General features: G+C 38.4%; 1 protein-coding gene across 6 annotated transcripts in view; it reads left to right on the forward strand.

Annotated features, from left to right (window-relative positions):
- LOC135224573 (uncharacterized) overlaps window positions 1-25,571 on the forward strand; it is a 281,440-nt gene that overhangs the window by 185,335 nt on the left and 70,534 nt on the right. For 4 of the 6 annotated variants that reach the window (XM_064263700.1, XM_064263702.1, XM_064263701.1 and 1 more), the window contains one exon: window positions 13,711-13,752. The exons of the other annotated variants lie outside the window; for them this stretch is intronic. In XM_064263700.1, coding sequence (XP_064119770.1) covers window positions 13,711-13,752 — 42 coding nt within the window. The remainder of the gene's footprint in view (window positions 1-13,710; window positions 13,753-25,571) is intronic. 6 annotated transcript variants of the gene reach the window in all.

The raw sequence follows: 25,571 nt of genomic DNA on the forward strand, positions 1-25,571 counted from the left end.
CTCTCTCTTCTTTCCAATGTGATGTGACACAATAGGATTCGCCTTCATCTGGGCGTCGACTGTTGCCGTGTGATTCGTCATCTTTAAAAATTGGTCGTTATTGACACTTCAGCGCTTTGGGCTTCTCTGTCCTTCAGATAGATGTGCTCTCTCTCTCTCTCTCTCTCTCTCTCTCTCTCTCTCTCTCTCAAGCCTAGTTCGGCAGACGGCTGTCACGCCCCGGTCACACCCGGTTCCCTAGGAAGAGTTCCCGGGTTTGATCTCTAGAGGGGAAAGTACAGAGCTGGAGTCGTTTTGTTTACATTTTATGTATTTTGAGCATGTAGTGGTTCGCGTCGGGAGAGAGAGAGATAGAAGTTGCAGGGTTGGGCGACAGTGTGCCAATAAGTACTAGAATGTAATTATTAACATCGGAAGTAATACGTTGAATAAATGCATTAAATATTCTCTCTCTCTCTCTCTCTCTCTCTCTCTCTCTCTCTCTCTCTCTCTCTCTCTCTCTCTCTCAGGCCACCATCGCGTAAGCTGGTCCATAGCGCGTAATATAACTCCTACTGTGGCGCACTAGGAAGACCAAGTCAATATCCAATACTGAATCCATTTCCAAAAATGCTATAGCGTCAAGGCCTTTTTTTATTAGAGTTTTTCTTCACTTTATATCTCTCGTAGTCATCGAAGGCTCTCTCTCTCTCTCTCTCTCTCTCTCTCTCTCTCTCTCTCTCTCTCTCTTTATACACGCTGTGCACATACTCATCTGGTGATAACTTCATGATTTTCTGTCCTTTGTCGAAAAGATTCCTTTAATAACAAGCTATGAGAGAGAGAGAGAGAGTTTTTTTTTAACAAAAGGATAACTTATGTTTTAAGTGCTGAATTGTTTGGTTTCTTTTGTCACCTTTTTGAATTTGATGAAAGTGTTGCCGTGAATTTCTTTTTGATAGCTGTAATTATTGCACTTTTCTACAGTATTTGAATTTGTGGATTAGTTGGAAATGAAAACAAAGAAAGGTCTAAAGTCATGATAGAAAAGCGGAAGTAACGCATTCCGTCGGAATTTTGGAAGCAACGAGAGATAGTGGTCTTGTCAGAAAGCTGATGCTTCCCTTGTAGGGCAGCCAGCTTATTCGCTCCTTGTATCTTCCACGAGTCACTCTTTCTCGACATCGACCTTTATCTGTGCTCAGTCATCGCTCAGACAGCGTCGAAGGAATAGTCACGTTTGAGACTTCTTTTGAGGGAAAAAGTGCTTTACGCAAAAAGTTGTTTCATGTGATATCCTTTCGTTTAGTTTTGAACGCAGATCCTACATTGGTTATTAATTCTATTTATTTACATTGTTTTTATGAATAAGCTATTCAAGGTTGAGTGAAGGCTCTGTTTTTAGGAATAAGTTATTCAAGTTTGAGTGAAGACAGTGTTTTTAGGAAGAAGCTATTTAAGGTTAAGTGAAGACTGTTTTTAGGAATAAGCTATTCAAGGTTGAGTGAAGACTCCTATTCAAGATTGAGTGAAGACTCTGTTTTTAGGAGTAAATCCTTCAAGGTTGAGTTAAGACTGTTTTTAGGAATAAGCTGTTCAAGGTTAAGTGAAGACTCTGTTTTTAGGAATAAGCTATTCAAGTCAAGTAGAAATTTCAGACGATATTTCAAGTGTGTAGGTCATTAGGGCAGCAGATAAGTAGGAAAATACTTCAGATTGTGATAAAAGCTTGAAATTTGGCACAAGTGCTCATTTTAACCCCTCTTTTGAAAGTAATGGGTGTCCACGTATGGCAGCCACTTTTCAAGATGGCCGCTAGTTGTTTCGATTTCCGACACTGAGTAAATCACTGTTGAAATAAATGTATCAGTCGTTATTCAAATAATGTCTTCCTGGATGGAAGAGGTAATTGAAGATATCACCAGAGCTCCTACGACTGTATTTACCATTGCGATAGAAATGGCGTACAAAATGACCATCATGAAATACTTTGCTTAACTCTGCAACTAAGAAAGACAGAGACGTGAAATTTTTATCTATGTCATAGGAAATGCTCATGCCATGATCATGAAGCATTTCTCTTTAGGTTTCTCTTCGTGGTTTTGGCAAATATAGCCATGCCCATGAACACTGGAAAAGGAGTTTCCTTATCTTTTGAGTGTCGGTGTACACTTGCTCCGTCCGTCTGTTTTGAGCAGCAGTTGTATCGCAGTAGTTGAGCAATAGCCAGGTCTTTCTTTGATGAGCCAAACCTTAGCTGTGACTTTGTCTGCTCCATGTTCGACTGTATTAGTGAACTGGAGCAGACTTGAGGTGTGGCATTGTTGATGCAGCCTTCACCAAAAGTGCCAATAAACCTGGACTGATGATCCAGAATATGCCTCCTCAGTATCTTTGCTGCTTTAGCAATCACAAGTGTAGTATCTGAGTAGTCAGATGCCTGAAATAGAGTTATAGCTATATCTTTCTGCAAGGCAAATAACACACTTTATCCTTTCTTGTGGGCTTCTCATTCAGGGATTTCTGCTGACAATTTGTCGTATAATTCTTGTATTTGCAGCGAGTGAAGCAATGCCCATTGTTCCAGGCGTTGCAGGTATAATTGGGATATGCCTGCAAGAGGACATATAGCAGGACCATCTGAACTCATGCCCGTTTCAATGATATAATTAACCGGCTGTTATAGAACCATTGGATGTACATCTGGTTCTTCACTGTGACATTGCTCTTTTTTAGTCTCAAGATTTCTAGGATGGGACCTCTACCTATTGTAAAGGCCAGTGGGCCATACAAGATAGTATTTCAGCTCTTGTGCAATTGCATCACATGCACCTAGTTTTGCTGATAATTTACCATCATTAAGTGTGTGAGCGCACTCATGTAGTCTACTGAAGAGATTCATGGTCATTACTTGCCAAAAATCTGATACAGTGCCACATTTTCACACAAAAAATGCATGCTTCATTATCATGACTGATTCAGCGCTGTTCAGCATGCTTTTCCTGTCTTGCACATTGGTTAAAATAATTTCTTACCCATCATGTTTAGGGTTATGATGTACAGAGGCAAAGGGTGAAGTTAGACCTTCATTTTTCTTGTCTTTCTGGCAAAGTCAATATTTGCTTCAGTCGGTCTTCCTTTTCCCTGTGATTGAATTTACACTTGCCATTGTGAGTTCTTGGCTAAGGCAAAGAGGCTATCCTTTTACTACCTTAATATGATATACACATTGATGTATGGGATACAACTAGGTTCGGTCACCCTACATCTATCCTGATCATTCATCCAGTGTCATTTAAGTCTCGCGAGATCTGTACACCATCCAGGTAAATTATGTAAACAAGCCATGGAGAGCCCCACTTACCAGCTAATTGATATGGTGCTATTAGACAACATTTGGGGCACTAAACTACTAAAATAAACTAAAGCAAAGCTAGGTACAGCCTGAGTAAAACAAGATTAGCTGACACTGAACCCCATGCAGAGTTACACAGCAGGGAAGTCACCAATGTGTCTTGGTTATGCGCTGACATTTACTCTTTTTAAAGTGAAACTAAAGATAAAACCACCACCTTAATTACATATAGATTGCAAGCAATTATATTGGACAGGAAGACATTTTCTATGCCTACTGAATCTTGAAACGCGATTATTTAAGGTTTATGGCTGCCATATTGGATGCCATCTTTCTGTATATACGCTATAAAAAATCTTTAACAGAAATACATTCCACTTTTGCTTGGTGACTGCTTAAACTGTGTATAACCAAATCAAATTCAGAAAAACATGACCAGAGGTACAAGTCCCATGTTAAAACCTTTCATAGTGGGCATCTTGAAAAATAGCAGCCATTATGGAATTTTGAGTGGACACCCAGTCATTTTCTAAAATTGGCCGATGGAGAAGTTATGTACCAAATTTCATGCGTGTCTCATTAAATGAAGTATTTTAATGAAAAAACAAAAATTTTATCTGCTGCGCCACACCAGCCAAACTGAAATGACGCAACTTTCGATGGTAAAAACACTTGTTCATTTGTCCTACTCATAAATTCCGCCCAACAACCCCTGACACCAGTCGGAAAATGAAGTGGAAGTTTTTTCTTATAAGAATGGCCCTTCTTATGTGAATGTCTTTTTTCGGTATCTAGAAATGCTTATTTAGGTTTCAGTTCATTTCTCTTCACACGTCGCCTATCACCTCGCATCATTCTTGTAATTGCACAGGATGATGCCACTTCACTACCTCTCGGTGTTTGTCACCAAGGAGGGCTAAGAACCGCCTGGATACAAACGCAAATAACCTCTCATCGACCTCCAAATCAACGGAGACTCAACTTTTTGTTCATGCCTTGACTATAAGCACTAAGCAGCTAGAGGTTCCGATAAAATCGAGATTTGGGTGACGGATGTCGAATTTTAAGGGTCTTGTACATTAACGTACTTGTCTGAGAGATTTCCCTGTTGTTAAAACACCCTTTGCACTTGGATATTGACCGTTTCGACATGCCCCTTATAAGCAAAGCTCTCAGACAAGTAAGTTATGTAGAAGATCCTTTAGTTTTTTGTATATTTCGCTAGGTAAACGTGTTACCGACGCCAGACATACGAATTTTTTTTCACGCCTCTAAAGCGGTAAAAATGGTAAATGGGCGTCACTCGCATGACTTGATGTTGACGTGACTTGCGCAGCGTGCAGAATGCATTGCAATCACATATTTTCCAGTCAATAAATTTTCATATTTTCCTTAATTTGCAATAGAACAACCTCTCCTGATAGGCAACAAGAGAAAGTTCAAGGTCAGTAGGTCACTAACTGAAGCAGTTTCCACAGTTGATGTCATAAGTTGTACTAAGTTTCATTCCCCATCCTTCAGTTTATTTTTTCGTTATTTTATCCGTATTTTCCCACCATAACTTCTGTTCCATGAAAGGCTGCTTCAAGCGAAGGGACGACATGCCGCCAGTGAAAACAATGCAAGAAACACGTGTTGACTGAGCTTAGTGCTCCTGGTTCAAGGCCAAGGCCTTGAGAGGTGGATGGTGTTGGAGGCTGTGAGGGAGATGTCAACGTTGCTGCTGAAGGAAAGAATCGTCTTTTGCGAGATGAACTAATGGAAAAGCTTATTGGTGCAACTAAAGAAACTGATGATGAAATTTTTTTTATCTTATCAAGAAATCCAGAATATTACAAGTGTATGAAGTGCACCTGTAAATGTGGGACTAGTGATGCTTTGCATACAAACGACCTGGTTTTGACTGCAGTGACGCATTTGTGTGTGAAAGGGGTGACATGGTTGTTCCGAAAAAAGTAAAAGACGTGAAAAAAAATGAAGGAAGGAAAGAGTTATGGGAAGAAGCACAATGACACATTAAGTGCATGACGGTTTTTTTTTTTTTTTTTTTTTTTTTAGCTCTTTAGGATAGTAGAAATAAATTATTTTCAGGTATTTTATATCGAAAGTGTTTTCCAACATTCTTTGTTGATGAATATCAATTTGCATGTGAAAATGTTCATCCCTGCTTCAGTTACTCAAATATCAATGTTCATAAAATTAGAAAAGGATTACAATCTACATATGATTTAGAAGTAAGCACGTGATTTTTTTATTACACATTTTTGTATTCTAATTATATATTATAATATAATATATATTATATATCGATATATATATATATTTATATATATATATATATATCTATATATATTATTTAATTTAATTATTATAATATATATATATATATATATATATATAGATATTACACAATAACTGTATTGATATGCTAATATAAAAAAATGGAAAATAATGTAAACCAAGGCAGAAGAAATTTTATATATATATATGTACATATATATATATATATATATATATATATATATATATATATATATATATATATATATATATGTGTGTGTGTGTGTGTGTGTGTTGCGCGCGTGTGTGACAGATTTTATTAAGACTTGAAAATGTTAATAAAAATTGATAAAAATAGTAATAACTCACAAACCCTTCAACCTATTTGTTTGAAAATTTTCATGTGAATATGTTACCCTTAATTACATGCAAAAAGTTTGAAACAAATTGAATGATTAACAATGGAAGCCACTGTTAAGTGACACCTCCCCTCCCCCTTTACTTTGTGAAATACCACCTTCCCTAATCTTTCCCTTAAAAACGCAACTGGGCAGTAACACTTCCCCTGATCCCTCCAAATCTCTCACTATCGTCTGAACTGGCGCTTCTTTTTACAGCTGCCTCAGCCAAGTTGGGAAGAGACTTTGTTTCACTTCTATAAATTCTTTCACCAGAATATTTTGGAAGCAGGTGGATAGAATTGAGTGAAACTTAGCAGATGTATTCATGAACTGACCTTCTAAAGGTAATTGACTATTTTAACGGCCTTCCTCTTGTTTTTTAAGTTTTCTGTTCACGAAAATGATTGAAGTATCTATTTGTTTGTCCGTCCGCACTTTAATGTCCGCCCTCAGATCTTATAAGACTACTGAGGCTAGAGGGCTGCAAATTGCTATGTTGATCATCCACCCTCCAGTCAGGAAACATACCAAATTGCATACCTCTAACCCCAGTAATCTTTATTTTATTTAAGGTTAAAGTTAGCCATGATCGTGCATCTGGCACCGTTTTAGGTGCCAACAACACAGGCCATCACCGGGTCGTGGCTGTTATTTTCATAGTTATTTTATCTGCCTATACACCGCGAATCGTCCTTTCACTGTATACGTATTTCTCCGATAATTTAATTGCAAGGCATTTTCTTCTTAGCGAGATTAATTCGCATTTTCTATATCATGAACATTCTGGTCTCATAATTTCGTCTACTACAAAGTATTGTTTCCAGACAGTCGCTCCAGTTCTCAAATCCATGTTCTCCATTTCTAAACTGCTATAGCCTTTTCTTGCTTGACCATTTGGATTCCTAACGTTTCACTCTATCCCGACGACATTCTTCGATTCTACCAGTAATTTTCCTTCCGCCTTCATTTCTTATATTCGCCAAACATCTGTTTGCCCCTCACTCACTGTCTGTCTCACAGGAGTCTCGTGCTTTTTCTTCCAAACGTTCTTTGTGTTGATTCTCAGTTCACTGTAAAATGGTAGACATCCTTTCATATTACTAGTTGAATCTTTATCTTTATAACCCAGTGTGTTTTTATTTATTTTGATTTGCTCTTTTGAATACATCTCCTGCATTGTATTTTCTGTTCTGTTAGCATTACTTGTTTGCCAGACGACCTTTTTCTCTTTTCATTCGTCTCGCTTCCTCTCTCTCTCTTTTCCTGGTTCATCTCTCGAGCATTCCTTCCCCCAGATTCCTGAGCACCGCCCCCTTTTTTATTGTTATTTTATGTTTATTTCTCCGAGGCAATCTCTCCTCTTTTCAGAACCTTTCTGGAGGCAGTTGTAAGAAGTATTATTTTTCTGACATTCACATAGGATTCAATTCTGTCCTGTTCAGTCATCCGAAGAATTTTTATCGTTAATAGTTTGCATATTCCTGAGATGACACTTTTTCATTTGAGATGACTGAAAGCTGTCACTTTCTTCCACTATTAAGACCTATTGGATTTCCAAAGTAGCAGTGGCTTTTGGAAAATGAGAAGTAAACATTTTAGTTTTTTAAGGTGATAAAGAGAATGAGATATAGAGCCGTTCCATAGAATGTGGATCCGTAAGAAAACTTTGAATGAAGTACACTCACAAAAAGAAACTGGTGACTGTTTCAGAAAGTATAATGGAATGCAGATCATTCCAGACTCTGAGAGTGAATTCGTATTGTGTGGATTGATGGAAACAGTTGCCCTTCACAGCCAAGAGGCTCTCGAGGCTAATGCCCAAATATTGACGCAGGAATCAAAGATCTGCAGCTCAGTGGTGAGCATGTAGTGAATTGAAGGCGAAGTATTTTTTCCAACGATGACAAGAAGAAAACAAAAAAGAGCTTCCCTGGATGTTAAAACAGTACTGCAGTCGTGTACGATAAGTCCTGCATAAATCTGGCGAGGAATGCAAAGATTCAGCAACTGAAAAGCTCACCTGCCGCAGATGTGACCCAACCTTTCACTTCTGTTCAAAATCCTTACAGATCAGAGGGTTCAGCTTCCCAACTTTCAATGGAAATTATTAATGTAACAGTACCACAAGGAAGCATATGTAAGGAAAACTCAACATACTAAAAGAACTGAACAAGCATGATGGATTGGTGTCTGACTTAATGCTGGGGATGGAAACAATAAGAGAGTGCACAGCTTCCTTTGTGTAGATTGTAGAAATGTCTACATGAGGGAATCAGGAAGATCTGTTGCTCAGCGATTTCGGGGATATAGATATGTAATAAGAAGGGGTGTTGTGAACAACGCTTTACTCATGTAGTACAAATCAACTAACCAGTGTTGATTGCCAAAACAGTAAATTGTTATTTAAGAGGAAGATAGTTGAGGATCTCCTATGTAATTCCAGCAGCCAACCTTACCAATACTGTCAGATCGTTGAATACTTTACAACTGTTGTATATAGTGGCAGTTCGATAATGACCAAAAGTAGCCATTAATTTGTTTTTCCTTAACTTTTGTAACCTCCCCTTTTTATTGTATTCTGTTATGTAATCACCTGAAGAGGAGACCAGTTGGTCTTGAAACTGTAGTGAATTTTAACGTTTTTAATTTTTCAAAATAAAACGGGATTTTAATTTATTCTCACAGCACGGCAAGTGTACTTGAACAAGCCGCTCTTCTACCACTTACCTACTATGAGATTCAGGGCCTCTGTAACACGGTTTTTTGGACTTTGCTCCTTGTCAAAGCATCGGATGTAGCTGAAAGTTGACATATGTATATTTTACAACCACACACAAATTTGGTCAGCATTATCAATAACCTAAACCCGATAGTTTTAATTTTTATAGAGTAAAAATGATCTAGCCGACGCCATGGCCAATGATTACGAGCCAAGAGTCGAAAAACATTCATTACGTAAGCAAAGTAAACACCTTTTGACGAAATGTTGCGCCGCCCATCCACTAGACAGAAACCCATTCACCTTATTCCATCGGCTCTGAAACCCAAAGACTTTATGAATGGCGGAACGATACATAGATGTGGGTGGGGTATCTGTGCTAGCGTAGTAATACTACTGTAGCAGTAGTGCCGCAACAGTATAGCAGTAATATACATGAATTAAACGTTTAGGCCAATTGCTGGGATCCTTGAGGATCATTTAGCACTTCTTACAACTACTCGAGAAATGAGTTTTTATAGCCAGAAGTTAAATTTTCTAATCCAGCAATGCCCATGATAGCCTTCAGTGTTATCCTGAATTATAACGAGGCCAAAGTGGGTGGAGCCTCATGAAGGTATCATTCTGACGATAATTATTGGTGAAGGTTTAAAGCCAAAATACGGTACCGGCTTTTTTTTTTCAGTAAATAGGTAGATAGCCAATAAATAAAAATTGCATGACATTGGATATAGCAGTTATCAAATCAAGCTTGTCTACTATGTTTTTGAAAATTACCATCTATTCGCTACATCTTGTCAATCTGATTGTGACTTATAAAGCAGACTGTAATTTCTTAGGAAACTTATTTATTAACATATTTTGTTGGTTTGTTCATTATGACAATTATCAGTGGAGAGGTTCAGAGTTCATAAAGGGGTACTGCTTTGCTTGTATTTAAATTTGTTTGTCATTGTTGCCAGAGGTATAGCCTTTGTTACGTATAGCCAATCATCCATCGAGAAAGAGGAAAGAAATGCTGTCATAAGTTACGTAACGAGTGCGTTCGAAACCTTTTCTCTGAGTAAGTTGGCCCGTCTTCAAAAAAAGTCACTTTTACATTGTAAGTGCCAAATTTATTCAACCTACGTAATGCAGAATACACTCAAAATTTATGTGTAGATATAATGTGTATTCTGAATAAGCATTATATGTATGAAATGCATAGATAAAAAGTTATTGCGAAAAAACCGTATTACAGAGGCCCTGAATCTCATAGTAATAGTATTGTATTATGATTGCTGTGCTCTCTTTGAAAGTGTGTATCAAATGGATATTGTTTCATTGGACATGACTTTTTCATTTAAAACTGAGAGAGAAAATTTAAGTAAAAAAAAATGCTCCGGTTTCTTCGGCGCAATTGAGTTTTCTGTACAGCATATAATGTTGTATGAAACTCTCAGCCATGACCGGACAAAGCTCAGTAACTCTCCAGATACGGTCAAGTGAAGATGCGCCGGTGGCTGGTACATATATCAGTACCAGACGCACTATCCAAGGCTAACTTGAGCCTCAAATAAAATGGAAACTACTGAGGCTAGAGGGCTGCAATCTGGTATGTTGTATGATTGTAGGGTGGATGATCTACATACCAATATGCAACCTTCGAGCCTCATTTATTTTTAAGATCTGAGGGCGGGCAGACAAAGCCATCTCAATAATTTTCTTTTAGAGATAACTAAGGAACCGACTTCTGCTATATTTCATAGGGATTCACTTGAATCATTTGCACTGGATGTATGTATGACAAAGTGGATGTGTTCGCCCATGAGATACCTTTGGTGCGTCGCTTTACGGTCTCGATTTTCCTTAGACAAGATAGTCATTGTAACTACTGCATAATTATTTGGAGGATTTCTAGTTGAAAATGTTCACGAGGAAGTTTAAGATTCCTTTCTTCAAGTGTTTTGTTTTTATTTTAAACGATTTCATTGTTTTCTCTCAATGCTTTCAGTTGAAGCATCACCCGAAGAACTTCAGATACACCAGAGACTTTCGCCGTCATCCTTTGAGGAAAAGGATTGTTTTAATCAAGATGTCGCCCTTGCAGAAACCAAAAGACAGAGAGACATCATCCTGGTGTGCTCGTTTGTTGGGACAGGAACTCTCCATCAGCGTTTGTTACCTAAGCACCTGACTGGAGAATGTGGCGCAGGTTAAGCCTCTAATGGCAAGTTAAGAGGAAGAGGGATAACTCTTTAACGGATCACTGGAAGCCGGAGCGGGGCCGAGGCTGCTGCAGAAGGGAAGGGAAGGGAAAGGAAGGGGAGCACCAGAGCGAGTGCCAGTGGTTCCTTGACAGGAAGGGATTTCCCAAGTTGAGAGGTATTGGGGCGACTGCCTGAAAATAGAGACCCAAACCCTTGGAGCTTAGCACTTCGTTCCGCTCTACACTCACTCTTTGAGTTGTCAGAATAACAAACAAGTGTAAAATGTATAGAAGTTTCTTCGGCGCAATCGAGTTTTCTCGATTGCGTATAATCAAGGTCACCGAAAATAGGTCTGTCTTTTGGTGGTCTCTATATAATGCTGTATAAACGGCGGCCCTTGAAACTTTAACCACGGCCCGGTGGTGGCCTGTCATGTATTGTTGCCAGACACACAATTATGGTTAATTTTAACCTTATAAAATGAAAACTACTGAGGTTAGAGGGCTGCAATTTGGTATGTGTGATGATTGGAGGGAGGATGATCAACCTAACCAATTTGCAACCCTCTAGCCTCAGTAGTTTTTAAGATCTGGGGGCAGATAGAAGCAGTACGGACGGAGAGTCGAATAGCCATCTCAAAAGTTTTATTTTACTGAAAAATAAAACATCACTTTATTCTCACCTCGTGAAATTAGTACTTGCGACCTTCTACAGTGAACGAAAACGTCGAATTAAACCTAAAGACTAATAACCCTAACATTTTAAATGGATAAGGATTTACTTTGTGTAGATTTAGGATTCACACAGGAATCCATATTTAGATTTAAAATTCTCAAAGAAATCAGTAGTATCTCGGTATTTCAGAATTTAATCGGTTTTCCTTCGTAGCCCTTCCTATCTATCCTTTGGGTCTTCATAAAGGTAAAGGTATGTCGTCAATTTTCCGTTTTGCTTATTTTCGCTAAGCCTAAGGATCCAGAGTTTTACTTCCCTTTTGGAGGTACTCTTTTCCAATGGAACTTTAAGAGGAAGTAAATAATTCGTTTACTTTTTTATGTTAAGTAATATTCGCCTTTACCCTGCTCTCTCTCTCTCTCTCTCTCTCTCTCTCTCTCTCTCTCTCTCTCTCTCTCTCTCTCTCTCTCTTATATTTATTTTCCTGTTTACAATCGTTAGCTCTCTTATTACCAAGGTGTGCGAGCGATGATATCATTGTTACCAAGTGATGAGTCTTTTGTAAGTATTAACGCGACCGCCTGAACCACGCTATGTTGAACATTCGTCTCTGAGTAGGGCAGGCGGTGTGACATAATAAGCAAACGGCTAACATATTTTTGGAAGCATTGGCTCTTCGAATGACTGTCTTCGTGTGCGCGTGTTCTGTGTAGGCGATCCGGCTGTACAAGGGGGAGCTAAGGCTTGCTGTAGTATCAAAGGTCATTTATATTCAGAAACCGCTAAAGTTGAGAAGAAAAACCCATGAAAACAAGAGGGTTTGGTAATAGCGATCGATGAAGGTCTTGTACCTGTCTTCGGGAATATTAAAAAGGCCTGTGTCAATCTTTTCCAAACTTAAAGTTTATCGTGAAATATCCTTCATTTTTCTGATAAAATTATTGAAATTTATTTTACAACTTGGACCAAACTTCTCCCACGACTTATCAGACATTTTTCTTTTAGGATTTATTAAAGCTACGTCAAAGTTAAAGCTTCAAAAAAAAAAAAAAAAAAAAAAAAATTGATGCCCCTTCTCCCACCAGTTCCTTTGCTTTGTTTTTTAGTTATTTCTTATTAAGTGATGGGAGGCGCTAGAAGTGGAAGGAGGTCCTTATGAAGGCCATATTATTAAACAAATTGAATAATTATATATTGTCAGTCTTTCAATGACTTGTAATCTTTGTCTGTCACTTACTTTATATACTTGATTATGAATAATATAGTCAAGGGAAGGTAGAACATTTTGTTATGCAATCTTTAAAGGTGTTTAATTTCCTCAGACTAACATTATTAACGAAAACATAAAACGGTGAATTTTGGGAGACAGGTCTTGGCTAGAACAATGTCTCCTCTTTCTGAACTACCTTTTTAAGCCTTAAGGACAGAAGGCATTAATCGCATGCACACTCAAGCAAATATATATATATATATATATATATATATATATATATATATATATATATATATATACGAGATATATATATATATATATATATATATATATATATATATATTCTACACAGAAGTGTAATGGAAACAGTTTATCTCCAAGCACTCAGGACTTCTTAAAAGTCTGTTTCCCTCCATCTGCAATAATACTCGAACCCTAAGAATTCCCGTGGGATTTCAAGCATAAACAATTCGCTTTGATCTGCCAATCACCGAAAGAATCCCAGAAAACACTGGTAGCGATTCAAAACAAAATCCACGAAATATATCGGGAAGCAGATAGAATAAAAAGTAATAGAATAAACAACATATATATATATATATATATATATATATATATATATATATATATATATGTGTGTGTTGTGTGTGTGTGTGTGTGTGTGTGTGTGTGTGTGTAATGTATATATACTTCCAAGAAAATAACTTGCCAAGTCATATTCATGACGTGGACTGTGCCTACCCAGTAGCTACGATCTTGGAGAAAACCATTACTGTCAACTTTTTTTGTTTCCCTCTTACTAAAATTTTTGGGAGAGAGACAGACACAGATTCTTAAGCTTACCTGTCGTGTAGTTGTTGTATTGGATTACTCTTGACATTTTTCTTTTTTCATTTCAGGTACGTTATTACATGTCCATTACATTTTCCTGGGATACAGTTGTAAGTACTGAAATTGTGTGTATGTGTTTTATATACAAACATTACGTACCCTCATCCACTTATCTACTTATCTTCATAGATTCCTTAAGCAATTGTTCAATTATTCTTCCCAGTGACACTCCATTGTTCTCTCTTTCCCAACTCTCTAATACCCGGTAGCAAATCCCCGAACTGTAGCCGAGTACCGAACCATCCCTGAAAAAGTAGGACGCCATATCTCAAAAATAACCATAGAATCTTCTTGAAAAAACCTCATTATGTTTTTCACACCCAAATTACTTGTGGTTAATCCCCATGCACCTAACCTACGGGCATGGAGAAAACCCGGGGATGGTGCAATATACTATAGTTGATTCACTTCAGCCGTGCATTTGACGTCTATAGGCCAGTCCCTTACGACGCTCCTGATTGGCTGTTGATACGTCATTCACAGGGCTGGTAACTCTCAGTCTCTGTCGAGAGATCACTTGGGTAGAATCTATGTTCCACCTCACCTGAGGGATACGTCTTTCAGGAGAGGTGGACATACATCTTGCCTATTTGAACTCTTTCGAGAGACTGAGAGTGAGAGATTCCAGCCAGCCCTGCGATTGGTTTATCAACAGCCAATCAAGAGCGTCGAAAGGGACTGGCCTAGACGTCAAATGCACGGTTGATGTGGATCTACTTTAGTACATATATTTCTCGGGAATTTGTTACTCAGTAGTCAGTTAAGCCCAGCAAAGTATTGTCACATTAATTGCTTTAGGCTATTTCATGGATTCCACTAGCATAGGCCCAACCATCTGAAATTTAATTGCCCACGTTATGTTGCGGTAATCTACTTTTGTCTAGCCACATACCCAGCGTACCAAAATCTAAATTATGAAGAACATATTATTCATGTTGATCATACCGGAAAAACAGGTATTAGAAAAGGCATGTACAGGTACATGGTAATGTAATTTTTAGCGTAAATATCGGTTTAACAGAACGCTGTATTTCTCTTAACACTTGTAACAAACAAAATCTATATATATATATATATATATATATATATATATATATATATATATATATATATATATAATGTGTGTGTGATTGATCAGTAAGGGTACTAGTATTCACTAAACAAGTCGTTCTGCTCTTGTTAGTGTTTAAGGGTCGTCGTACAATAATAAAAAACCTGAAGAGTGCTTGTTCCTTTGGTAAGGACACAAACTATTCGTCCTTGGCTGAGTGTACTCTGACGACTCTAAGGTGAATATAAATTCTTTTCAAAGCAGATTCCTTCCGTCTCTCCCTCTAATTCTCTGTGGCCTCAGTGCTTGGTGGTGGCGCCCTCTCTCATACAAGGTCTAGAGAATGAATACTTTGATCTCCTATATGACTGGACGTCCCGTATCCCAATTTCGAATCGCACGAGGATGGAAGGGACCTTGGGTGCACCCCCAGCCCGCTCCCAGATCCAGTGGGCGTCTGTTGACCTGAACAGTGATTTATGTACTTAGGCAGTTAGATCGCTGTTGTAGGTCGTCGCGAGTGTGCTCATTGCTTTGTCAAAATGTATGCTGCCTAAAAGGAAAGGCCTCGAAGAGGTCATCCTCACCGCATGGAAAAAAGCCTCTCGGAAGACTCGCCCTCTCGCCAGGGGCCAGGCTCCCCCAGCGTTTCTTTTGTTCTTTGCCGCCGCAGTTCACTCTATTCAATGAGGCATTGTTAGAGGGGAATTTGCACGCTGCAAGACGTTCATTTCAGCATTTTGTGTAACCTCATGCATGAGTGATGTTGACACACTTGGGTTTTTCTTTATACCCTATTTGACATTCACAAAGGAGGTTCCGGGATATTGATGTCATTCTTTTTCTGATCGGAGTAATCAGTTACCTTTATTTACATTCATATCACCAAGCTAAACCGACTTCTCTCTCTCTGTTTTTTTTTTTAAGTCTAGCCAAGCGCAGTTTTACATTCTGATATTCATCCACTCATTCTCTCCATGCGTGGACCAAGAATTATAAGAACTTTTTCTTTTCAGTTTTATTGATATCAGTTAAGTCACATTTATTTTTTTCACACTGCATCGGCCTTCGAGACAGTAAGAATGACCACTTTCATAGCTCAGATGTCATTCCAATACCAGACAAAATCACTTTGTGTCTTTCCCGTTCTAGATTGCTGTCTTGTAATACTTATCCCATCGTGAATATTCATCCACGTCAACAGAGGTTAAGGCGTGTTCCGTTCCCAGGGACTTCACAGCCCTCTACTTGGTACACCGTATTATTATTATTATTATTATTATGATTATTATTATTATTATTATTATTATTATTATTATTATTACAAATAGGTAGTAGGCCCTCTTTTATAGATGTGGTGTTGAAGGTGATCGCTGCATCAGAATAGAGAAAACTCTATACAAACTGAATGCCACTGATACAGCTGTCACCTTCAACACCATATTATTATTATTATTATATATTCCAGGTCATTGGACAATTCAAAAACCACATTTTAAACAGTTCCTCTCGACCTTTACTGAAGGAATTAATCGTGTAGTTTAACACCATATCTTCGTGATTTAGTGACTATATATATATATATATATATATATATATATATATATATATATATATATATATATATATAATACTACATATATTAATCACAGAATGGCTCAAGGGAAAAACAAAATAATATTAATTGAAATAGGCGCCATTTCAGCAGTTCTTTAATTATAATGCTGTACACCGGGCTGCTAAGTGGCAAAAAAGAAAGCTGTACCCAGAAGGTAAATAGTGGCTAATGAGGAAGTCTTTTATGATGGTCATCTGGAAGACGTAGTTGTCGGTAAAGACGCGGGATTTGCTTTTGTTTGGTTCAGTCGTCCAGGATGGGTGACAGTTTTTACTTGTGTGTTGTAAGTTGCCGTTCTTCCCTGGTACTATCCTTTGGCCCTGGCTAAGATGTTGCCCTACTTGGCTTCTCCAAGAATATAGAGCATCATTTTCGCTACTGTTTTAATGTGAATCTTTGCGACAGCGACTGTTAAATTAAAGAAATTCAAATACCAGGTAGGGTAGAGAATGATAAAGGTAAAGCAGACATGAAGAAGGGAAAGTGATTAACTTAAAGCATGAAACTGATTAAGTTTAATTTCAATAGTTACTCAACATCCGCAGCTTAATTTTGCCACCTTAATTGAGTAAGTATTTGATATATCTAGCTTCGAATAAAAAGTTTCGATGAAATGGCCCTGATATATCTTTAAACAAGGACAGTGGTGATTTAAAAACAGATTAAGTGTTTTTTTCCTTTGTATAACGTTTTTTTTTAAACAGATGATTAGCAGTACAAAAGGGATTTTATCATACAGAGTGGCTTATGTCATAAAGCCCCGTAGAAACACGTCTGGGGTATGCGAATTGGTCAATTTGTTAAAGATATTATTTTTGTGTTGGACCTCACACATTTATGTTTGAGCGCGTACCACAGCAAACCGTCGAAGTAGAGCAAACACGGATCTCGTGACTCAGAGCAAGCGAATCGGCCATTGAGGCATAGGTAGTTAAAATCCTAGATGGCAATTTCGAAGCCAAAATCACTGTTTCGAGGGTAGTTGTGTATTTGGTAACCCGACCGCGTATACCCGAACTCTAACCGAGTACTGGGATCTTCCTTGAAAAAGGCGGGACGCCATATCTTGAAAATTAACCTTAGAATCTTCTTGAAAATAATCTCATTGTCATTCCCACAGCTAAGTTTTGACAATTAAATACGTTAACCCCACAAAGGGGCATGACAAAATAACCGGGGCTGATGCAGTATACATCTCGGGAATTGGCAACCCTGCCTAAGCATGTTAGCTTTAAACTTGTGTATCACCTGCTTACCCAGCGCTGATTTCTTCATCTATAACGGTTAACTTCTGAATCTAGGGTAAAACCGGAGTTCGGAAAAGCTGTCGCAGCATCAGACCATTCGAAAGACTATTCAACTCATACGTATTTATAACGCACACATGGCGTCAGCGTCTTGTGGTAAGGAGAAATGAAGCCCCAAAATAATCGGGAGTGTGGCACCATTAAGCTGATTTAGGTCGTCGCAAAATGCAATGTGCGGTTGTTGCCGAACCTTTCAGCAACAGACTTTATGATCAGAAACGAAGCCTTTCATCTACGCTGTTTATGGATGTCTGGACTAGGAGAGAGAGAGAGAGAGAGAGAGAGAGAGAGAGAGAGAGAGAGAGAGAAGGGGTCTCCAAGTAAACCTGAGCTTCGAACCCTTTTTTATGAGGAGGGGAATGGGAATGTTACCGATGTGGAAGAGGGTACGGGAATTAAAGGAAGGGTTATTTCTACATTGCTGCACACCCCTTTATTGCAAATTGAAACTATGATACAGTTAGTCATTTGTGACTTTTTCATGTTCTCTCTCTCTCTCTCTCTCTCTCTCTCTCTCTCTCTCTCTCTCTCATTGAAGCAGTGTTATAGATATGAAGAAAAAATGCAAAATACCTTATAAGTAATGAAATTATTTAATAGCCATTTTTAATGAAAAAAAAGATTTTGACTTTTGACTTTGGCTCACTCGGTTGGATTTATTAGGAAAAACATATTTTATATTGCATTGCAAATTACCTGAGTCGTCGGTGTATTTGTTTTTTTTTCTGGAAAAGAGGCATATTTCGTATATTTGTTCTATTGAAAATAACTGAGAATTGAAAATAAAAAAAGAATCCAACAGCATTGACGGAAATAGTCTGCGAAACTGTCTGAATTTATTCCAGTTGTCGAAAGACTGACCATTTTCGTGTTCCTTCTCTAACCCTTTTCTCGTATCCATTCCTTCCTGCTCTTCCTCTACGTGACTTTTTTCGGCCATTTCATTTCCCCCTTATGTCTTTCCCCTCTTTGTAGGGTCTGTGTTTTCCATGTTTTTGCTTAGATGACGAGAGAGAAACTAATCCTTCGCCCATTTCATTTTCAGAAACATTTTGTAATGTGTGAAGTTATTTGTTCTTTCTTTCACTGTCTCGTTTTCGTCTTGACTGTTTATCGTCGCATTTTCTGCTGTTGTGGTGTTTCTATAGAAAAAAAATGCAGTGCCAGAGACGAAGGCCATTCCAAGTGAATCGGCTCCTCGCTGTAACCCCCTTCGTTCCTTTGACTGTACCTCCATTCATATTCTCTTTCTTCCTTCTTACTTTCCACCCTTTCCTAACAATTGATTCATTGTGCAACTGCGAAGTTTCCTTCCTGTTATGCCTATCCACTGTCTATCTGGACCGTGTACCTTTCAAACCTTTTACCGTCAATTTCCGTTTCAGCGCTGAATGACCTAATAGATCCCAGTGCCTGGCATTTGACCTAAGTTCTATATTCAGTTCAATCCAAATGAATCGTCATTTTTGGTAAGTACTTATTTACATCTCTTGAAGAGAAACTCTCCTTTCTTTCGTCCTAAAAAGGCAGAGTTCAAAATCCTCTGCTTGAAATGAGGAGATGGGAATTTTTACCGACTTTCTTTTGTTTCGCTCGAACTCATTTCCACACCTGACTCTTCATGATTTCGTTTTAGGGGATTTTGTGCTCTTGTGTTGGGATGATCAAACAGCAAGACAAAAGAAGCTTAGAATGACAACATGGAAATGCAAAGGAAAACACTGGAATTGTGGGGCATAGCGAAGATGTGCCATGACCTTGCACGAGTATGTCAGTTGAACAAGAAATGATCAATAAACAAGTCCGTAAAAAAAGAAGACACACACGATAGCTATTTTTGGTTATTTTGATACTGATCGATATCTTGCATTCTCTGATGTTCGTAGACTTCTATCAGTCTGTGATCCCATATCTTGTATGTCGGATTTCAACATTTGAACGTTTTTTTTATTTTTTTTTTTTTTTTTGTCCGTATAACGCAAATACTTATTTTTTTTTTACCAACAATCCCAAACTTTCATCTCGATCTCTTCAATACTCACTCATTCATCACATATATTCTCTCCTCTCTCACACACACACACACACATATATATATATATATATATATGTGTGTGTGTGTGTGTGTGTGTGTGTGTGTGTGTATTATATTGCATATAATATATATTTATATTTTACTAAACTTGCCTTCGTTACTCTTATAGCCACATTTGTTTATAAATGTACAGTCTTTAGCAAGGCTGAGTGGGAGAATCACACGCAGAATGAGACGGCAGAGATGATGAGCATTCTAGAAGGATTGTTGTAGATGAAAGAGAAGTAATACATTTCCAAGGCTCGGAGAGCAAAGTCGTCATTGATTAGAAAACCACCTTCTGATTTCTTTTTCCTTCAGCGGGATCAGAATCAGGTAGCTACTTATTTTTTAGCTGATAGGCAAGATGGGTGAAAGAGTGAGGGCAGTTAGCTAGCTAACCGTGGTAGGGAATAGTTTAGTAAGAGTATTAGTAAGAGTAATGTAAAGTGTGGTTTATCCACAATTTTATTTGGGTAAGGATACAATTTTCTAACTTTCTAACTAATATTAATATAATACAATAATGATTTTACATTATATTAACATTATGAATTGTACAAATTACATATTTTGAATTTTATTTCTTAAAAGTATAATCATATTTAATAAAGTTCCAATTTTCTAATTTCAACCATAATTTTAATTATCATAATGATTTTGCATTATATCTACATAGTAAATTGCATATTACTTTTTCACAAGACATTTCTTAAAAGTATGATGGTTGAGGTTCATCGCGATGAATACATGAAGATGCTCTTCTCAACCATCTGTGCTGTGGTCTGTGTTGTTTGGGTCAAGGTTTCTCTCTTCTGCTTCCGTTTCTTCTGCTAATTCACCATTGTACTGAACTAGTTTTCTCCATATATTGGTTACCAGTCTGTATAATCTCTGATTTGTATCCACCAACTTGTTCTTCCATCTACTCTGTGTTAACGTGCATTCGAAAGTTCCGTTTTTTTTTTTTTTTTTTATCTTTCTTCCTTTCCCAACAATTCAAATGAACATACTTCTTTGTAAACTATCTGTTCCAACGAGAATCCTTCCACTAAAGTCGCACCTTCCCCCAAATCTATTGGCTACCATTACATCCAAATCCCTCAGCACAACCACAACTTTCTCCTTCTTTAAACCCAACAAGGCACAGATCCAAACTCTCCCAGAAACTTCCCTTTTCCTGCTATATAACTTTTCATTTCTGGGCCAAATAATTTAGCGACCTCCGCATCTCTTACTCTTGCTGTGCTCAGTCCAAGACAAACAATAATGGCGGCGCATATATATATATATATATATATATATTATATATATATATATATATATATATATATATATATATATATGCTCTCTGTTGCAAGCTCCTAGCCTTTTCCAATGCAGAACACATAGCTTTTCCATCTACATCCCGTAAGGGGATAAGCGCCTCAGTGGCGTGGTTGGTTTGGTGTTTGCTTCTCACCTCTGTGGTCGCGGGTTCGATTCTCGGCCATTCCATTGAGGAGTGGGAGATGTGAATTTCTGGTGATAGAAGTTCACTCTCGACGTGGTTCGGAAGTCACGTAAAGCCGTTGGTCCCGTTGCTGAATAACCACTGGTTCCATAAAACGTAAAAACCCCACACAAACAAACAAACAAACCGTAAGGGATAGTGCCGTCATTGCACCTCACGGGGTGCACTGTAGGTTTTGCTAAAGGTTCTTTGCAGGGAGCCTTCGGCCCCTAGCTGCAGACCCTTTCGTTATTTTTGCTGTACCTCTATTCATATTATCCTTCTAACATCTTGCTATCCACTTTCTCCTAACAATTATTTCATAGTATAACTACGAGGTTTTCCTCTTTTGACACCTTTCAAACCTTCCCACTCTCAATTTTCTCTCCAGCACTGAATGACCTTATAGGTCCCAGTGCTTGGGCGTTGGCCTAAACTATATTCCGTTTCATTTTCCATCTGGAATAAGCTTACTGTCCTTTAATTTTCTTTTTTCTGAAAATAATTGAGCCTTATATATATTCTTGGATTAGGTAACTTGATTGGTTTTCGAATTGGTATAAGTTATTAAAATAACTGTCTTTAGCCATAAATATTCACGATTGTTGCAATTTACCTTCGTAAATTTTACACCTTTAAGTATACAACCCGGATGAAAATCATTTGATGGACCTCAATTTTGTATGCGCACAAAAGATAGGCATCGACTTTAAATATTGCATTCCACAAAACGAATCCAAAAATATATCAACCAACACCACGACTCAAGTCAGTAATCCGTAGTCCGGGGTCGAATTTGGGATTTCGTATTTGCGATTAGATTGCTACCAATACAGGGCAGGCGCGCGTGCCCTTGTGTGTGTTAATATTACGTGCATGTTGCAGTGTGTTTATGATGATAGGTAAAAATAAAGAGACTTTCCGTAGGATTGAAAACCCCAGGGTGGTTTTTATGGCAGTAGGGAAATCTGCCACTCATCGACTCGTGAGAGCCTTTCAGTCGGCTGCTTCATGTAATATAAGCAGTTAGACATTTATCTCACAGATTAGCAGCTGTTGTCCGGGTGTTAGACTTTCACCGTTAGAATACTGACACTCTTGAATGTTTGTTGTCGTTGAGTCAAAAAAAGCCAGTTGGATCAAAGAAGCCTTTGTTGTTTCTTTGAGAGCTTCCCCGATTCGGATCTAATCCTTATTGATTTCTGATAATGGGCTTGAGGAGGGGCTGCCACGGAGTCGGAGTATAGGGGCTGTTGGGGACGGGGAGAGTGACAGCAGAGCAGGACATCCTGCAGACGGGACTTGTAAATGGAAACTGTTTAATGAGGTACCTCGGAGCGGAGTGGGAGGCTACACAACCGCCAAGAGAGGCTGACGTCAATACTGGAGAGTAAGTCATGATCAAATTGATTATGGCGGAAGAGTTGGATTGTTCTTTACACATACTTTTTATTCTCTCTCTCTCTCTCTCTCTCTCTCTCTCTCATCGTGTTGCCTCAGCCCTCCAGCCTCCGTAAACCAGAGAAAAATGTTCTGGAGAACTAGTCGAGATGGGGAAATCATTAGAGCTGCCTACCTAATTCCCTACTTACTTACCCTGGAGGACATAACGGCTTGCTCTACTCCATGGATTACTTTAGCGTTAGACTGTTAGCACCCATTGCCTTACTTCAGTACAGTTCGTATTTTTTTAATTTTATTTATTTATTTATTTTCAATCTTTTTCACTCTATTTGGTAGGTTACCCGAGTCATAAACATTCTCTCTCTCTCTCTCTCTCTCTCTCTAGCGTTTACTCCTCTTCTAGTCATTTGTGAGATTGCCTCTAAAGTGCAACGGCCTTATACATTATCACAGGCACTAGACACTTTACAGTTGAGAAGCTGCTAAAAGCGTCCTCTCGCCTTTCTCTCCTTTCTTTCTCTTTCTCGTACACTTTCCCTGCGATGGCGATCAACGTTTTACCCCGTCTCTTCAAGGTAAAAATCTCTCTTGAAATGAAAACCATAACCCAGCTAAAAATGTATGCACGTACCACACACAGATTATATATATATATATATATATATATATATATATATATATATATATATATATATACACACACACACACACACACACAAACATTTAAGTGACAAATATCTTTTAATAGCGAATTCCATGTACCTTGAGAGTAACTTGCACTCAAAAGGAAGTTAAGTTTAATCGATAAGTTCATCCACCGCAGCCAGAATTTTACCAGGGTCTTTCGTTTGTATCATGGTAAATGTAGTATGGAACTGAGAATCCGTGCACCTATTTAACCCAGGCCTAAACGCATCTAAAAAGAAGGGATGAAGAAAACAGTATACATAATCTGTAGGGTCTTGAGAGAAACCCGAAGGTGGAAGACAGCTCCAAATGCCAGCTGTGGAGGAAAAGAAATAGACTCCGAACCAATTAGCTACGCGAGGCTCACTCGGCTCCTGTCAGTAGCAAGGTTACGAGAAACTCTCCATCCGCTCCTAGAAACTCGGGTCAAAACAGCAAATGTTCGAATAGTAAGCTATCTGCCGCAGAAATAAAATGACATGACCTCGTGCCTAGAAGAAGGGGGAGTTGAGCAGCAATTTAAGGTGTTTCAAAACCAAACTATGAAGTTGGATGTTCTGTTTCATGACAGGTATAAACTTGAATAAATGGCCCAAGTTTGCATCCAAGTGCACAGCAGAATTGTTAGCTCCAATCCTAGTCATATATGATTCCTTAGCTTATTCAATTTCTGTAATGGGTTCGAATTCTATAATTCTGTAAATTTTGTTTTTATATTCATTGTGCTTGGGCCTGTCTACGTTGGGATACGTGAAAGTGAGGAGGCAGATAAGGGGCAAGAACTGCTGTCATATCAAATCAAAATAACAAAGCTTGTTCCTCAGTATAATAAAATTACCAGCACTGTCAAATATTGTGAGAAAATAACGGAAGAGTTGTTCACTCGTCTTGCCACAATAAAAATCGTTGAAGTACCAGTGTATCCCATTCTGGTTCTTGGCCACAAATATATCTACTCAAGAGACACAATCACCTCCTTAAGTTAAACCTTATGATGATGATATTCTGGAGGCAGATGAAACAGATGATCTCCCCACGTAATGGATTTTTTAGCTGTCGTTTTCACACAACTCCATCTCGCAATATCATTTCGTTGAAATGTCCCTCTTCGTGCGCGTAGTGGCCTTCTCTGCTTCAGGCGTGGAGCTTGGATTTTAGTACCATCCATCCGGCTGTTCATCCTTCCTTCTTGTTACCCTATTTGTAGAACAAACTATTGCGCTTATATTGATCGCAGATTATTCGTATTTATAATAAGATTGCCATGCTTGCTTTTATGTAGCTGCATTAGTGATTACTACAGTACGCTGTGATTCAACCGTGGTATCTTGAGGTGACCGCGTCAAATTGCCGATAACTTCATCCCCATCGTGCCATGGCTAATCAAATAGATATTTTAGAAGCCATCCCCAAAGGGAGCATTGGGTTCATATCTGATTTCCGTAAAACTTTTCCGTTAATGTAGTTATGATCCAGCTCACTGCAATGTCATGAGTCGAAAGCAGCTGAATTGAGCTACACTTGTAGAGGCATAGTACTAGTCATGTTGTCAAGTGGGGAAAGGAAGGAAGAGGTTAAAGAATCCACGAACTGCTTTTTCCTTTTTTAAATGGGAGTCAGGTTGTGGAAGGAGGGGAGGAGAGCGAGAAAAGAGGCGAGGATAAAAGGTTGTCTGTTCCGATGAAAGGATTCGGCGAAGGTATTGGACCCTTTTATTGGTATTTTTATTGTTTCCCCAATATTTTATTTCTTCTGCAACCCATCCCTTTCTCTCCTTCTTGTTGCTTATGGCTTTCATCGAGATACCCGGTGATTCGTACAAGATGCAAAGGAGACTAATGGGAAGACTATGACAATGATCAAAACGGAATTAAATGAATTCATCTACAAGCTAAAATGACTCAATGGCGTCATAACAAAGAAGAGATGGAGTCGAGTAAGTTACAGAGAAAGGTTTAGTAAGTGATTTTCTCTGGAGATGTGATATTAATAGAAGTAAATAACTTATCAAGATCAAATGGACACATCTGTGGCGGCGTTTGCTTCATTGTCATTTTTCTGTAAAAGAAAATTATTGAGATGGCTTTGTCTGTCCGTCCGCATTTTTTCTGTCCGCCCCCTGATCATAAAAACTACTGAGGCTAGAGGGCTGCAAATAGGTATGTTGATCATTCACCCCCCGATCATCAAACATACCGAATTGCAGCCTCTAGCATCGGTAGTTTTTATTTCATTT

Source organism: Macrobrachium nipponense, chromosome 12 (genome assembly GCF_015104395.2).
Source record: "Macrobrachium nipponense isolate FS-2020 chromosome 12, ASM1510439v2, whole genome shotgun sequence".
In the NCBI taxonomy this organism is placed as follows: domain Eukaryota; kingdom Metazoa; phylum Arthropoda; class Malacostraca; order Decapoda; family Palaemonidae; genus Macrobrachium; species Macrobrachium nipponense.